The following is an 18,075-nucleotide window of genomic DNA, read 5'->3' on the forward strand; positions in this document are numbered from 1 at the left end:
AATTAAATGTCCCACAATACACCTAGCATCCAGTGATCTCTCTGTGAGGCTCAGAAAGCATCTTTCTGCAGCTCACGCTACATGATTACATGGATGCCAAGCGAGCCAATGTGCCACTGAGCAAAGTTGTAGTCACTGATACACAAAAAACAGTGAGTGACAGAAAAAATGGGCTAAAATCGTGTATTGTGAACTAGGCCTTAACGGAGCTCAGCTCTGATTGGACAGGCTGATTTTAACTCATTTAACAGCACAGAAAATGGAACAGGCTCTGATTTAAAAACTTTCCCAGCATCACAGTCAATCAATTTTAGGACGGCAAGTCATCATTAATATACATGCATTTTTTTCCTATAAATCAGATGTAATGCGAGAATGCTGTGGGCTCTTACCTCCTGGTTTGTATTGGGAAGCTCTTTGTACGCAGTCACGATTGTCTTAAAGCGCAAATCCACATTCTTCACTTTGCATATGGCATACATAGCAGACATCATGAGCTGAAATAAAAGAATAAAATGAAATTTAGGGGAAAATCTTTAGTTTAAGACATATAAACAACTAGTTTTACACATTTCAAGCAGCAGAAGAGGAAAATAATACCTGGTCCAGGTGTCTGTCCTTCATGAGCTCATACTCGTTCTGGAGTGTGTGCTGAAGCAGAGTCCAGATGATGGGCTCCAGCTCAGTGTGAGAGTTCAGCAGGTGAGAGAAAAGCATCTTCAGCCGCAGGTAGGCCATCCTGTATACTGCACACACACACACACACACTTAGTTAAAACACAGGTGTCAATTAATAGAGTATGTGAGCAGAAATACTTTTGGTCAATTTGAAAAACTTTAAATGGTGAGCCCAATTCCTCTCACACTGTTGCTGCTGGTGAGAATAATGGGATCATATTCTGAGAGAAAATTAATTTTTTCATTAATATTTTGCTAAACTTTTTCCTTATGTCCACTTTGTATTTGCTCTTTGTTGGTCAGGCTCGGTGTGTTTATTTTTTACGACAAATAAAAAGTAGTGTAGATGATTATCTATATATAAAAAGCTGAAAATGTGAGAACAATAAAGTGAAAACAATAAAGAAACAGTGTTTCCCACATTTTTTTTTTTTTAATTTGCAGACAGTGCAGACAGTATGAACGCACTCATCTTCACTTTATTTTCTAATATGCATACAGTACTAGTTAAAAGTTTGGACATCTCTTCTCATTCAGTGTGTTTTTTTTTTTTTTTTATTATTTTTTTAAATTGAAAATTTAATAATAAAGACTATATTAAAGCTACACAGGAACACATGCAGAATTATAATGTAAATAAAAAGCATTAAACAAATAAGAATATGTTTTATAGATTCTTTAGATTCTTCTAAGTATCACATTTATCTTCGAGGACAGATCCGAACACTCTTGGTATTTTAATCTCAGTATCCAAATGGCATCCGCTTTGGTTGGCTGCCTTAAAATGTCTCTCTATTTGGAGTAAGTGTCAACTGAAGGATGCACCTGCTAGTTTAGCTTTGCTGTGGACCCAGACAAAGAAATTGCTTTCTGTTTAGAGAATCTGTATTGAATTAAATATGGGCCAGATCAGTCTCTGACTACCGCAGGATGTGATCTAAATTATCAGGTCGTAATCAGATCTGAAATCTGAAAGTTATCTGATCATTACAAAACACATTATAATTCTGTGTACTTCGGCTCTGCAACCCTGCACTGGTTAATGTTACACACTCAGAATCTGTTTCTATATTAGCCATAGCTCTATAACAGGGGTGTCCAAACTTTTTTTGTTGGGGGCCAGAAGGAGAAATATATTTGAAGTCACGGGCCACAGACTCTCTAATAAAACAAATAATGAAATATACCACTTTAAATAATACATTTTTTCCTGATTATTTCATTTACACACCATTTTACTTGACTTACTGTCTTTATCTTTGACAGTATTGTGTAAACTAAGATTTTTCAAATTGATGTTTAATTTCATGATGTCTCTTAATATAAAACTCCTTAATTACGGCAACTTTTAGACTCTTTGGCCCGTTTTTCTGCGCTAGAAATGCGCACTCTCTCTGCTTTTAGACTCTTTGGCCCGTTTTCCTGCGCTAGAAATGCGCACTCTCTCCGCTTTTAGACACTTTGGCCTGTTTTCTGCACTAGAAATGCGCACTCTCTCTGCTTTTAGACTCTTTGGCCTGTTTTCTGCGCCAGAAATGCGCACTCTCTCTGCTTTTAGACTCTTTGGCCTGTTTTCTGCACTAGAAATGCACACCTTCTCCGCTTTTAGACTCTTTGGCCCGTTTTCTGCGCCAGAAATGCGCACTCTCTCCGCTTTTAGACTCTTTGGCCTGTTTTCTGCACTAGAAATGCACACCTTTTCTGCTTTTAGACTCTTTGGCCCGTTTTTCTGCGCTACAACTTCACTCTCGCCGCTTTTAGACTCTTTGGCCCGTTTCTGACACCTAGCGTTCAAACTTTGAATCTCACATCATAAAAACCTGCATAACAGCGGGCCAACTTTCATTCTATTACTAAAATACCTCGCGGGACGCTCCAAAAAAGGAAACAGGCCGCAAATGGCCCGCGGGCCGTAGTTTGGACACCTCTGTTCTATAATTTGTGCCCATCACATTTTTATATTCATAAATTAGTACCTGTTACATTACCCATAGCTCACATTAAATCATCTGTACCGTAACATTAGCTATAGCTCATTCTCTGTACTGTTTTGTTTTGTTATTTGTTTGTTGTTTGTTATTTGTTTGTTGTTTGTTATTTGTTTGTACTGAGCGGGTCAACCTGAGTTTTGGTTCCTTCCAAGGTTTCTTCCTCTTAAAGGGAGTTTTTCCTTGCCACTGTGTCACCATAAAATTGGCATCTCTGTGGTGCTGCTCATAAGTGGACCTGTTTTTCTCTGTAAAGCTGCTTTGTGAAAACCTTTGTTGTAAAAAGTGCTATATAAATAAAATTGAATTAAATAACTAACTGCTGTTATCTAAATTGATTTAACAATTAATTAAAACTAGTTTCACTAAAATTGTATTTTAAAGACATGCATATGGTGTGCAATTATGGGCTAAACTTTATTTTCAATTTATACAGTAATACAAAATATGTGCACAATATTTGGGACCCCTATCTAATATCTGTACCCAACAACAGGTCACTCAAATGTATTTGAGTGACCTGTATATCTGGATTTAATGTATATCTGGATGATTAGTCATTACCAAACTGCCTTTAGCATTGATTGCAGCATGCATTCACTGTGGCAATGTTTCAATAAGCTTCTGCAACATCACAAGATTTATTTTAATCCAGTACTGCATTAATTTTTCATTAATTCAGATCTTGCAGCAGCATTGATGATGGTAGAGTCTGACCACTGCACAAAGCAGCTCTTCTCCATCCAGCACATCCCAAAGATTCTCAATGAGATTAAGGTCTGGACTCTGTGGTGAACTCTCTCAATCCATGTGTGAAAATGATGATCTCATGCTCCCTGAATCACTCTTTCACAATTCCAGCCTCATGAATCCTGACACTGTCATCTTGGAATATGGCCGTGTTCATCAGGGAAGAAAAATCCATTGATGGAATAACCTGGTCTATATTCAGTATATTCAGGTAGTCAGCGGACTTCATTCTTTCAGCACATACTGTTGCTGAACCTAAACCTGCAGAACAACTGCAGCATCCACTCCACACCATTTACTTACTTAAATAATTGCATACATAACTGCATACAAGTTTCAACACATTTAAAAACAACCCCTGTCTAAACTTGGCATGAGTCTGCTGTCACTTTCTGTGGTGCTAAATTGTCAATATAAATATCCTGCGACGGAAATTGTGAAGTTCAGTGAGAGTTCACTCTTCTCTGCTTTGATTTCGTCCTTCTAGATCATTAGTGTGTGAACTTGTGGTTTGTTGACAGACAGTCTGTTGTTATTCTACATGTTTTGAGATGTCTACAGACATCTAAGTGTCCTTAATATCTTAACAGTGACATGCAAATATGTTTAACATTAAATTTAAAAAGCTTTAGAAATACAGTGGCTCCTCAAATCCCTGTGCCAACAATAAACATCCACAGGCTCTGTTAAACAGCTGTCAAGCACTCTAACCAACAACTGATGCTCACAAGAGCATAACACAGCAGGTAAGCCAATCTTCAAGCTGTTAAGTAAAGCATTTTCATGGTAATTTCATGTTTCCTTACTGGATAATGTACCTGGTAAGCAACTGTTAACAGAAACGATGGGAAAGTGGGGCGAGATAAGGTCTGATGCATTAATCTACAGAGCAGCAACATCTGCACAAATATGACCTACCTAACAGAGTCAACAGAAAAAAAAACATTTCCTGTGTCCTTACCACAGATGTCAGAAACCAACAGTTAAGCATGGGTGTGGATTAACTGTGCTTCGAGAACTTCAACAGGCTATAACTCTAAAGAGGCTTGAAAGGGCGTTTTCACACCAGCATTATTTATTCCGGTTTAAACAGACTAGAGTACATATGAGGAGGTGTAAAAACAGCAATAGCACTCAGGAGTGGATCAAAACAGCTGCAACGAGACCCAAAAAGAGGAAGATGTCTCAGTCTGGTCCTAAACAAACTTCAGAGTGGTTCTTTTAATAGCTGGATCTGACCCATCTACCAAATATACTCCTTAGGTTAGAGCTAAACAGCTGTTCAGGTGCAGTTTAACCTGATTTTTCCAAAGATAATTACTACAGTATGAACAAATGCTGTCTCTGCTGCTCCATGTTAAGCTGTTTTCACGTGAAAACAGTGTGCTCACATGGTTTGTTGGCACGCTTTTTGGAGCGTTCAGGTTTGTGCCAATGCGAAAACAAGCCGAACCAACAAGAAAATGCTTTAAGTAAACAATCAATGTGAAAACGCCCTTAAAGCGCCGGCCCATTTATTAATTGATAGTTGGATCTGTCCCGACTATGAAATATACTCCTTAGGTTTGAGGTAAACTGCTGTTCAGGTGCAGTTTAACCTGATTTTTTCCCCCAAGATAATTACTACAGCTATACAAAAAAAGCTCTTTTTGCTGCTTCAAGTTAAACTACTTTCTAGGCAGACATTTACATTGCTCATCACACTGAAAAACACTTTTTGAAAGTGCAGAATTAGATTTATTTTAAATGAAAAAGAAATATATAGACTTGGAGCATAGACAGCTTCATCAGAGGTGGACTTTTGATTATTTCCTTGATTATGGGTATGCGTGGCGCAAAGTGGAAGGTGCTCTCAAGGGAGTATCTGGAACATTAGCAGCTCTGGGATTGGCAGCGTTGAGTCTTAGCTGAAGCGTAGTACCCAAAAGAGCTTAATACAGGGATATTCCACGTCTGCCCTGGGTATCTCACTGAAAACTATGATTTCAAAAATGCAAATTTCCACGTTGAGTGTGAAAGCAGCTGTAGAAAGTTTCATAACATGCAATGTTCTGAACGTGTTATGAAAGAGGGATCCACACCCAGTACTGATGAACATGTTGCAGCTCATAAAAAACACTTACAGCTAGTTTTCCTGATTTTAAGACTTAGTGACAAAAAAATAACAACCAATATTTATTCACCACCGCAGGTTTACCCTATTTATTTGATTAGCGCCACCATGTGGACACAGTAGTGTTAGTCAAATTAGTCATTAGTAAGTCAAATTGTGGTGTGAGTTTTAGACAGCTTAGAGCATCTATGTTTTAATAAAAAAAAAATAATTGATGCCACGTCAAAAATGACTCATTAATAATAATAATAATAATAATAATAATTTAAAAAACTATATATGGTGCAATACTGATATAATGACCCACCCTCAATGTGTTATATATTATAATCTCTTTCTCTGGCTCTCGTTTAAAACACAGCTTGGCTCTTTTGAGTTTAAGTCCCTTGTGAGTGTGAGATGAATTTTAACTATTAAAGCAATTCTGACAAAAATGACAAATATTAAGGATGTCCTACGTTTCTTGTAGAAAAGGCTGAGGGAGTTGGAGCGGTGCTGTTTGGTTCCGGGGGCAGGAGGCTGGGACAGAGGCATTGCTGGAGGATCTACCTCTGCTGCTGCGGCTGCTGGTGGAGCTGCTGGTGGTGCTGCTGCTGCTGGGAGCTGTCGACTGGGCCGTAATGGAGATAGATACCTAAAAACCAAAAGAGAATAATAAGATTAACTCAACTAAAATGTTGTGAGAGAAATGTTTCCACAAACCAAAAAGCTTTATATGTGGGACTAAAAAAACACCCCAGCAACAACAGAGAAATCACGTATTTCTTCTGTTTGTGATGATTCTGCCCAAACCACACACTCAACACAAACGTCAAACTCAGCTTTTCCTCAGTAAACAGAAGCACTAGATCACAATCAGCTAGCAGAACTTCAACAGCCCGATTCAGATAAGCTACCACAGAGAGAACGACCCACTTAAATAAACTAAAACCACAAAGATAAAAAGAGTAGGACAGGAAATTCCAAATCTCTGTGCTGCACAAAACCGTTATCAGAAAGAGACTCATTCTTTCTAAGACTTTCCAAAGCATTCTATTAACAAAGCTTAGAATTTATGATTTTTAATCTAGAAACAATTAAGAGACCACTTCAGTTTCTGAATCAGTTTCCCTGATTTTGCTATTTATAGGTTTATGTTTGACTACGATGAACATTGTTGTTTTATTCTATAAACTACGGGCAACATTCATCACAAATTCCAAATAAAAAAAATCGTCATTTAGAGCATTTATTTACAGAAAATGAGAAATGGCTGAAATAACAAAAAAGGTGCAGAGCTTTCAGACCTTAAATAATGCAAAGAAAACAAGTTCATATTCATAAAGTTTTAAGAGTTCAGAAATCAATATTTGGTGGAATAACCCTGGTTTGTAATCACAGTTTAATGCATCTTAGCATGTTCTCCTCCACCAGTCTTACACACTGCTTTTGGATAACTTTATGCCTTTACTTCTGGTGCAAAAATTCAAGCAGTTCAGTTTGTTTTGATGGCTTGTGATCATCCATCTTCCAGAGGTTTTCAATTTGGTAAAATCAAAGAAACGAGTCTTTCCTTGGGTCATGCTGGATTCTGCATCCCCACAAGAATTTGACCATCTTTAAATGCATGAACTCCACACAACATTATAAGCATAACATGATCTTCTTAGATTCCTTTAATTTCTGTTTATAAATAAAGGTTAATCTACAGTTACAGCAGATACAGACATAGTCACCAGTATAAGCACATAAATATACAAAGAGGAGTCAGATTTCAAGGACAACAACAGATTACAGTTACTTTAAAGAAAGTATCAACTGTGTTTTAGTTGATCTATTAAAACCTTTGGGTTCAGGTGTCTGGACCATGGTTCACAGCACATCTTACACCTTCTATTTTTGGTTGGACCAAACTGAAAAGTCCAAAGGTCTTCAAAGCTCCAGAGCGAACATGGTAGGCACAGCACACAAATTCATAGCAGTTAAATCAGTTAAATGCTGCTTTAACAATAAAACTTATATTAAAGAAAAGTTAAAAAGTAAGGAAAATTCAAACAGTGGTTTAGGACGATTCTTAAGAAGTACTTCATATTAACCTAAATATCAGTTACTTTTGCATAATAAATGTGATGCCTAAACACAGAAGGGTTTAGACTAGCACACGCCTCCTCTTTTCAAACTTTGCAGAGTAGGCAGTGTGCTCGGAGGAAAGTGCAGCGACTCGGTTCTGATATATCAGCTCACAGACGCCTTGTGCTGATCGACATCACCCTTTGGAGTGATGAGGAGAAGAGCGCCATCTACCCACCCAGAGAGAGAGAGCAAGGCCAACTGTGCTCTCTCAGGGCTCCGGCAGCTGATGGCAAGCCGCGTGAACGGGATTCAAACCAGAGATCTCACGATTCCAGTGGCTGCAACATCTGAACGGACTGATCAGATGTGCTGTTGTGTTATGTCAGGTGAAAATACAACTGACTTAAACAAAGTTCACAACTTGTTCACAATTTTTATTATTTTTTACTAATCTTGGTGTAGTAATGCAATAAAATTTACGTTTTACAACCTATTGATCTAGTTTAAGAACAGAATTATGCTTGTCACGATACGATTTCTTTTGTGGACGATATATCATATGCTTTCAAAGACAAGAAAAAATTAAATGAATCGTTTGGTAATGATATACTTCTGCAATTCACAATGTGTGTAAAGACTACCTTTATTAAGGGTTTATAAATGGTTTACAATTAGTTTAATGGTTACTAATTAGGTTGTAAATCCCTGAAAATCATTAATAATCAGATATAACACATACGTAGAAAGGGCAACAATATAGATGGCTGTGGGTTCACTATTTTACAAACAACAGGTCATTGTTGCCCTTTCTACGTATGTGTTATAACTGATTATTAATAATTTTTAAGGCATTTACAACCTAATTAGTAACCATTAATAAACTAATTGTAAACCATTTATAAACCCTTTATAAAGGTAGTCTTATTTTAAAGTGGTACCAAAAAGATTACTATGTCATATTTGGGTCTGTAGTTACTTTCTCAGCTGATTACATCGCTCGTTTCCCGCAATATTAGAAATTTTCTGTAAATCTTACTTCATTTCCAGTGAAGGTTCTGGTTTATTTATAGCATGATGTCAGATAGCCTAATCAGATTCTGCACGGCTCTGTTTAGACAAGCTGCTGGGAGGAGCTGCTAAACACGAGAGCTGGTGATGATATCTAACATCTTGTGAAGGCAAATCAGTGAAGCTCAACCCCTAACCCTCATTGCTGGAGAAGGATTTTAAATTGTCCATGTCTTTAGTTATGAGGGTATGAAATCTCAGCAGCTGCACCCGGCTGTGTTCTAATTATCAGGCGCAAGAAGTTCCCTCACGCAACATCTCCCCGACCGCTGTTCTCAGTTTAATTCGTCAGAGCCCACATGTTTTTCACTTTCAGAAGTAACATCAGTTTCACAGGTGCTAAACTGGAGCCCCGAGGGACTAAATATGCTAACCAAACTTATATCAAATAATCATTTAAGAAGTTCCTGCATTAGGGTAACATGATAAATTTTGCACTTCACATCTAGGGTCCAATCCCATTTCACCCCTTGGTCCTACCACTTACCCCTACCCCTTCTTTTCGAGTGTACTCCTTCACCTTGAAGCAGAGTTACAAGGTGAAAGGATGAAATCCTCCCTCTTAGAATTAGGACGACTCTTCAAGCACCCGATACATCATCAGGAGCTCTAAAGTTCAGTAACCTAGCTGCTGCTGCTGGTTAACTAGTTAACTTTAGGGTTTTATTGTGTATATTGTCTTTAGAAAGGGAGGAGATGATGCAGAAATTGTTATTATTGTCCATTTCTTAATTCTTAATTCTGTAATGAGGAGCTAAAATGAGCTTTAATAACCTTTATTTTATTTTTCCGTTCCGCCTTAAATGCTGCAGCGTCTGCCATCTGTTGCACCTTTTAAGGTAGGACGGGAAAGTTAGCTAGCTAGCTAGCCACTGAGATAAACTACTAGTGATCTTTTTTATGTTTGTTATAAAGAATTCAGTCATTAAACATTGAAACTACACAATAAACTCTGGTAAAATAGTGCTAAGCGTTACTCTGTGTTGCCATCCTAGCAGTGATTTTTATACCCCTTCGTTTGAATTGTGCATCTGAAAAATCTCCGTATGTAGGGGTATGGGGTAGGGCCAAAGGATGAAATGGGATTGGGCCCAAGTCTTCCTTTCCTGGGGCTGTCCTGATGAGTGCCAGTTTCATCATAACATTTTGGATGGTATTTGCGGTGACTGCACTTGAGTGCACTTGTTTTCTTTTTCTTTACATTTACACTTAAATACACTTATATACACTTAAATAGGGCTATTCACTCTATACCAACTCCAGCTCTCTACCACAACTTTATAACTGATGCTCTCAAACATATCAAGAGGCAAGAATTTCAAGTAATTAACTCTTGATGAGTTCAGCACAGCTGTTAACTGAACGCCTGAATTCCAGGTGACTCTACTTCATAAAGTTGACTGAGGAGAAAATCCAGCCAAGACGTGCAAAGCTGATCATCTAAGCAAGAGGTGCTACTCTGAAGAATCTAAAATATAAAACACATTCTGATTTGTTTACTAAATTATTTCAAATGTGTTTTTCTTTATAGTTTAAAAGACTTTAGCATTATCTCCAATGCAGAACATTAGACACAATATCATATAAAAAAAAGTAAAGACAAGCAGACTTCTCCAAATGCCTAATGATGACAGTGTGACAGTTTGTGTGTGAGATGCACCTCATGGAACAAATCTGGTGAATCAGGTGAATCCCCTTAACTGCTTTGCCACAACATCAGTTGTAATAAGCGCTAGATAAATACATCTTATTTGATAGGCTGCCTAATGTCACGCTATAAATACAAATGAAGGAAAGATGACCAACAGATAACAGCTGAAAGTATGCAGATGTGTTGTTTGGAATATATATATATATATATATATATATATATATATATATATATATATATATAGTTCTTGAAAAAATGACCACTTCAGTTTCTGAATAATTTCTCCCAAATTCCAAATAAAAAAACGTCATATAGAGCATTTGCAGAAAATGACAATAACAAAACAATCATTCAGTTTTAAGAGTACAGAAATCAATATTTGGTGGAATAACCCTGTTTTTTAATCACAGTTTTCATGCATCTTGGCATGTTCTCCTCCACCAGTTTTACACACTGCTTTTGGATAACTTTATGCCTTTACTCCTGGTGCAAAAATTCAAGCAGTTCAGTTTGGTTTGATGGCTTGTGATCACCCATCTTCCTCTTGATTATATTCCAGAGGTTTTCAATTTGGTAAAATCAAAGAAACTCATCATTTTAAGTGGTCTTTTTTCCCCAGAGCTGTATATATACATTAAATCATTTACTAACGTTTTGATCTGATAGGAATCAGATCATCTAGATTATCTCAGACTGTCTTTAGTTAGCAGCTTCTTCACTTGAATGTGGTTTAAGAATTAAAATTAGCCAGATATGTTAGGCTTTCTGTTTATTAATATTTGATTTCCTCGTATCACTCTTTAAAAGAAAAGGAGTAGTTTCCTCTGATGATACTGAGTGTAGGGTATGCAGAAGCTTAGACCATATTTGGAGCACTCTGTATGTTCAACAGAACGCCTGATGTTTAGACTTTAGACCTCTTTAGGGTTCCTCTATAAGTCATTCTTACATTTCCATGTTTGGGTGTTCTGCCAGTGACGAGTTATGGTGAAAGTGTGTGTTTGAGATTCTGGCCATATTTCGCTCCCTCTGCCTTTCTCCCTCCTAGAACATTCTGCTCATATAGAACACACATTTTGATAAAGTATAAAAAGCAGAAGAGTCAACTGATTCAAAGATTTAATCACATCAATATTTTTTTAAATTAAGCAAAGATGGTGATTAACGTGTTTGTTTTAAGTAAACAAATGGGTTGTGGGGAAAATGCATACAAATCATGCTAAGTTACGAAATATTCTGTGATTAATCATGACTAAATCACAAGTAGAATACAAACCTGCATTTTTTGGCAGAGAGATTAATCTATCAATCTATCAATCTAATTAATGTCAATTTATGTTATACATTTTTATTCATCTTGGTGTAATTCTGAGCATGTTTAAACTATAATTTCCGGAGTGTTTTAAGCAGTGTTTTAGCTTTACGAAGCTTTGACACTAAAGATTTAATGCAGTCAGGTAAGACAGGAAATGTGCCAAACACAACTTTATCTGTGCATATGTTTGTGTATATGAGTGAATGAGTGAGTGAGTAAGTGAGTGAGTGAGTGAAAGAGTGAGTGAGTAAAGGAGTGAGTGAGTAAAGGAGTGAGTGAGTAAAGGAGTGAGTGAGTAAAGGAGTGAGTGAGTGAAGGAGTGAGTGAAAGAGTGAGTGAGTAAAGGAGTGAGTGAGTAAAGGAGTGAGTGAGTGAAGGAGTGAAGGAGTGAGTGAGTGAGTGAGTGAAGGAGTGAGTGAGTGAGTGAAGGAGTGAGTGAAGGAGTGAGTGAAGGAGTGAGTGAAGGAATGAGTGTAGGAGTGAGTGAAGGAGTGAGTGAAGGAATGAGTGTAGGAGTGAGTGAGCGAGTGAGTGAGTGAAGGAGTGAGTGAGCGAGTGAGTGAGTGAAGGAGTGAGTGAGTGAAGGAGTGAGTGAGCGAGTGAGTGAGTGAAGGAGTGAGTGAGTGAGCGAGTGAGTGAAGGAGTGAGTGAGTGAAGGAGTGAGTGAGTGAAGGAGTGAGTGAGTGAAGGAGTGAGTGAAGGAGTGAGTGAGTGAAGGAGTGAGTGAAGGAGTGCGTGAAGGAGTGAGTGAGTGAGTGAAGGAGTGAGTGAAGGAGTGAGTGAGTAAAGGAGTGAGTGAGTGAAGGAGTGAGTGAGTGAAGGAGTGAGTGAAGGAGTGAGTGAGTGAAGGAGTGAGTGAAGAAGTGAGTGAAGGAGTGAGTGAGTGAAGGAGTGAGTGAGTGAAGGAGTGAGTGAAGGAGTGAGTGAAGGAGTGAAAGAGTGAGTGAGTGAGTGAAGAAAGGAGTGAGTGAGTGAGCGAAGGAGTGAGTGAATGAGTGAGTGAGTGAATGAGTGAGTGAGCGAAGGAGTGAGTGAATGAGTGAGTGAAGGAGTGAGCGAAGGAGTGAGCGAAGGAGTGAGCGAAGGAGTGAGCGAAGGAGTGAGTGAGTAAAGGAGTGAGTGAGTGAAGGAGTGAGTGAGTGAAGGAGTGAGTGAAAGAGTGAGTGAGTAAAGGAGTGAGTGAGTAAAGGAGTGAGTGAGTAAAGGAGTGAGTGAGTGAAGGAATGAGTGAGTGAAGGAGTGAAGGAGTGAAGGAGTGAGTGAGTGAAGGAGTGAGTGAGTGAGTGAAGGAGTGAGTGAAGGAGTGAAGGAGTGAGTGAAGGAGTGAGTGAAGGAGTGAGTGAAGGAGTGAGTGAAGGAGTGAGTGAAGGAATGAGTGAAGGAATGAGTGAAGGAGTGAGTGAAGGAATGAGTGTAGGAGTGAGTGAAGGAGTGAGTGAGTGAGTGAGCGAGTGAGTGAGCGAGCGAGTGAGTGAAGGAGTGAGTGAGTGAAGGAGTGAAGGAGTGAGTGAGTGAAGGAGTGAGTGAGTGAAGGAGTGAGTGAGTGAAGGAGTGAGTGAGTGAAGGAGTGAGTGAGCAAGTGAGTGAAGGAGTGAGTGAGTGAAGGAGTGAGAGAAGGAGTGCGTGAAGGAGTGAGTGAGTGAGTGAAGGAGTGAGTGAAGGAGTGAGTGAGTAAAGGAGTGAGTGAGTGAAGGAGTGAGTGAGTGAAGGAGTGAGTGAAGGAGTGAGTGAGTGAAGGAGTGAGTGAAGGAGTGAGTGAAGGGGTGAGTGAAGGAGTGAGTGAAGGAGTGAAAGAGTGAGTGAAGGAGTGAGTGAGTGAATAAAGGAGTGAGTGAGTGAGCGAGTGAAGGAGTGAGCGAAGGAGTGAGTGAGTGAAGGAGTGAGTGAGTGAAGGAGTGAGTGAAGGAGTGAGTGAGTGAGCGAGTGAGTGAAGGAGTGAGTGAAGGAGTGAAGGAGGGAGTGAAGGAGTGAGTGAAGGAGTGAGTGAAGGAGTGAGTGAAGGAGTGAAGGAGTGAGTGAAGGAGTGAGTGAAGGAGTGAAGGAGTGAGTGAGTGAAGGAGTGAGTGAAGGAGTGAGTGAAGGGGTGAGTGAAGGAGTGAGTGAAGGAGTGAAAGAGTGAGTGAAGGAGTGAGTGAGTGAGCGAGTGAGTGAAGGAGTGAGTGAAGGAGTGAAGGAGGGAGTGAAGGAGTGAGTGAAGGAGTGAGTGAAGGAGTGAGTGAAGGAGTGGGTGAAGGAGTGAGTGAAGGAGTGAAGGAGTGAGTGAAGGAGTGAGTGAAGGAGTGAAGGAGTGAGTGAATGAAGGAGTGAGTGAAGGAGTGAGTGAAGGAGTGAGTGAAGGAGTGAGTGAGTGCAGGAGTGAGTGAAGGAGTGAGTGAGTGCAGGAGTGAGTGAGTGCAGGAGTGAGTGAAGGAGTGATAGAGTACGGAAGTCGGACTGTCCTTGAAGCGTCTTTGAAACTCATGAAACACCCAGTTCATCCACCTTTACACCAGAATTCATACATCCAATGATCTTACCTGATCACACTGAGATAATAAACATGTACATGAAAACGTCCACAGTGTAAACTAATCTCTATTTTTTTTTATCTAAGCATAAACGTTTTTAGAAATATGTTTGTTTAGAACTCAGAATTAACACATGAAGTGTGTCATTGTACTACTTTGCACTGACAACTACAATATTACACAATGCTCCTGGTCTCTTAATTCTAAGTAGGTATTGGTATCAGCAAATACAAAAATACTTGTACTTGTACTCATACTACTCTTGGGGAAAGAATATTTTTTGCATGCACACTCCTCACTGCATGAACATTGCTTTGTACAAATAAGGAGAAAATTGTTAGTCTAATTTACCAGAACTTTCACACCTTTATTTACAACCACATCAGCAGATGACTGTTAAAAAAAAAGCAACAATAGAAAAGCAGAAGTCTCTCCTCAATCACACAATGAATCAACCCTTGTGCCCACTTCAGAATGGAAACCCCGATAGTCCTGACAGTTCTGTCTTTTTATTAGTGCTGGTAACGTTGATGAGATATGGCACATAATTCAGTCTGGAAACTTTAACAACATTTTACCAGGTTTGGCATCATTTTTCCCAGCAGAATCCCTTTTCCCCAAAAACTTTGTGGTATTTTAGCTTTTTTGGTTAAGTGATGTTGGGTCATGAGATAAATTATATATGTTTATGCTTAAATATGGATTAACTAACTCTCATCTCATCCCCATCTCTATCCCCCTCTCTATCCCCATGCAAATCTTTATCCCTCTCTCCAACCCAAAGTCTATCCCAATCTCTATTCTTCTCTCCATCCCCATCCAAATCTCTATCCCCATACCAATCTCCATCTCTCTATTTAAATCTCCATCCATCCCTCTATCCCAATCCCTATACCCGTCTCAATCTCTCTATCCAATCAATCTCTCTATCCAATCAATCTCTCTATCCAATCTCTCTACCCAAGCTCTCTACGCCCATCCCAATCTCTATCCCTCTCTATTCAATCTCCATCCCCATGCAAATCTGTATCCCTCTCTTCAACCCAATGTCTATTCCTCTCTCCATCCCCATCTCTATCCCCCTCTCTATCCCCATGCAAATCTTTATCCCTCTCTCCAACCCAATGTCTATCCCAATATCTATTCTTCTCTCCATCCCCATCCAAATCTCTATCCCCATACCAATCTCCATCTCTCTATTTAAATCTTCATTCATCTCTCTATCCCAATCCCTATACCTGTCTCTATACCTGTCTCTCTCTTTAGATCCCTCATGCTGTGGATCTGTGTATTGGATGTTGGTATTAAAAATCTTGTTTGCTATTTAAATGGCTCACTTCATTATCAATCAACGTATTAAACATTCTCTGGCATTGCAATTAAGTAATATGTTTAAAACTGTCTTTACTAGTGTCAATTAATAATTAGCTGATACATTAGTTTACCATTTGACAATGTTTACTTCTGTTGTAATAAAGTGCTACTTTATCTTTGTTTAAAAAAAAAAAAAAGAAAGCTAAGATTATTGTTAAGAGTTTCTATTCCGTTATGTTATTGCTTTGTTAAAAATAGAGATCTGAGATAGTTTGAGAGATCAGTTTCTGGTAAATCATTAAGTCTCTGTTACTCACAGATCAGCAGCAGTGTGGTTGTGTTGTAGAGGCTGGTTGAGAGTAGCAGGAGGCTCGGCCTGCTCACCCGGACCCTCCTCTCGAGACTGTCTCAGAAGCTCAAACAGAGGCGAATCCTGAAAAAGGGAAATAAATTGCTTGGGGTGAACAGACACTCGCATTCTCTTTCATTTTCACACACCAGTGCTTGCACCACATACTACGCATGTTGTAACTTGGTTTGGTCAGCAATAAACCAATAGGAAGCTTTAATTATATAGCAGGTGGTATGAATGTAGAGAATGTCCGCCTGTAGTTTCTTCCTCGTTTTCCTGTCCCACAAAGATAAGACCAATAAACCTCCGTCAGGACCCTTAAATTTTACCTAAAAAAAAAAAAAATGCAAACAGCCTAACCTTACAATTGACAGCAAAGCAATTATCATACAAAATACGGAGGGAGCTTCTTAGATCCATCTTAGATTTATCTTAGATAAATTAGCCAGCATTTCAACTTTCTTAAAAAAGTTACTATTTTTTTGGTTTAGTAAGGAGATATTATTATTATTTTTTAATATAATTTGATTTCAAACTTGTTCCTATTTTCTCCTCAGTTTAGCACTTATTAGGACTCCCCCTGTCACTAGTGATGCCCCAACACACCAGAAGGGTGAAGACTAACACATGCTTCCTCTGATACATGTAAAGTCAGCCACCGCTTCATTTTGAGCTGCTGCTGATGCAGCATTTTAGAGTTGCATCAAAGCGCACTCGGACGAAAGCGCAGCGACTCGGTTCCGGTACATCAGCTCACAGACGCCCTGTGCTGCAGACATCATCCTTCAGTGATGTGGGGAGAGAGCGCCATCTACCCACCCGGAGGGAGCAAGGCCAATTTTGCTCCTTCTGAGCACCAGCAGCTTGAAGGCAAACCTGCGACCTCCCGCTCATAGTGTTTTTTTTTTTTATATATATTTTTAAAGAGCCATACATGCATTTCTCTTTACAATAACGTAATTTCCTTATTATGATCTTACATCACTGTGTGAGGAGTCAGCAAAAATCAAGGGGTTTAGTGCCCCTTTAAGACAGAAACAGCCAAGAGTTATATTTTGTCTTATTAAACACTTTTCTTTTTGGTTTACTTCATAATCAAATACGTGTTCCTTCATAGTTTTGATGTTATCAATTACAATGTAGAAAAAAATTACAAAAAAAAGGGTCACATGAAACAAAGATTAGGTGTAAGCAGTCTAATCTAGAATATAGAACAATTTCCTAATCATAGTTGTGGAGTACTGACTTTTTGTTATAAGGTAGGAAAAATGACGCATGACTTAAAAGCAACATTTCAAACTATTATTAACTCTTAGTCACTTCGTTTTTTCCAGACATTTGGTTTACCACTGGCTTTACTCAGACAAGGTAAATTACCATTACCTCCTACAGTCTACTGTCAGGCAGTTTCACTATTCAGTAGAGACGACATCTCTACTCACGTTATGTGGTCACAGATGTGGGACTTTCTCAGCAAATTTGGAACTGCTTCTCCTTTTGTTTCGTATTAGCTGATGATCTGAGAGAACACCACATGGTTCACCACACAAGCTAGTTCCAGCCGATGATTAAATGGAAACTGTGATGTGCATAAGCGTGCAATTGGTGGCAATACAAACTTGTGAGGACAAATAAATAAAAATGTTATTAGATATTGATTGATTGAGTAGGTTTTTAACGCCGTGCCGACACACTAGGGTCATTTTTATGGAGGTACTTAAGTCAATTCTTCAAACTGTGTCATTAAAAAAAAAAAATAAAAAAAATTATATATATATATATATATATATATATATATATATATATATATATATATATATATATATATATATATATATATATATACACACACACACACACACACACACACACACACACAAAAACAATTATAAAAGATGTTTTATATTTAAAAAAGTAAAAAAATATATAATTCTCCCAGGTGCTGCAGTTTTAAGCACATTTGGCATCTCACTTTCATTAAAAAACCTCAGTCTATCTGAGTGCAGTGGTTTGTAGTCCATTAAAATGTGTTTTACAGTAAGTCTGTCTTTACAAAGATGACAGGTTGGAGCATCGTCTCTAGTTAGTAGATGTCGGTGCGTCAACTTGGAGTGTCCGATTCTACATTTTGTAAGGATGGTTTGGTGTAGACGACTGTCCATTCTAGTGTAGGTTCGTCCAACTTTGTCCTCTATGTCATACAGTTTGTTAAATGTTTTACTGTCCCATTCATTCTGCCATTTGTTTTTGAAGTTTGTGAAGATCTTTGGATAGCTGTCTCTGGGTG

The 18,075-nt window shown here is 38.6% G+C and overlaps 1 protein-coding gene across 1 annotated transcript in view; it reads right to left on the minus strand.

Moving 5' to 3' along the window:
- Positions 1-18,075, minus strand: part of rb1 (retinoblastoma 1) — a 58,622-nt gene that overhangs the window by 5,651 nt on the left and 34,896 nt on the right. Inside the window, exons 18-21 of the mRNA XM_022676016.2 lie at positions 15,754-15,869; positions 5,988-6,163; positions 601-746; positions 393-497 (exon numbers count right to left, since the gene is read on the minus strand). Coding sequence (XP_022531737.2) covers positions 393-497; positions 601-746; positions 5,988-6,163; positions 15,754-15,869 — 543 coding nt within the window. The remainder of the gene's footprint in view (positions 1-392; positions 498-600; positions 747-5,987; positions 6,164-15,753; positions 15,870-18,075) is intronic.

The sequence above is a fragment of the Astyanax mexicanus genome, chromosome 17 (assembly GCF_023375975.1).
Source record: "Astyanax mexicanus isolate ESR-SI-001 chromosome 17, AstMex3_surface, whole genome shotgun sequence".
NCBI classification, from domain to species: domain Eukaryota; kingdom Metazoa; phylum Chordata; class Actinopteri; order Characiformes; family Acestrorhamphidae; genus Astyanax; species Astyanax mexicanus.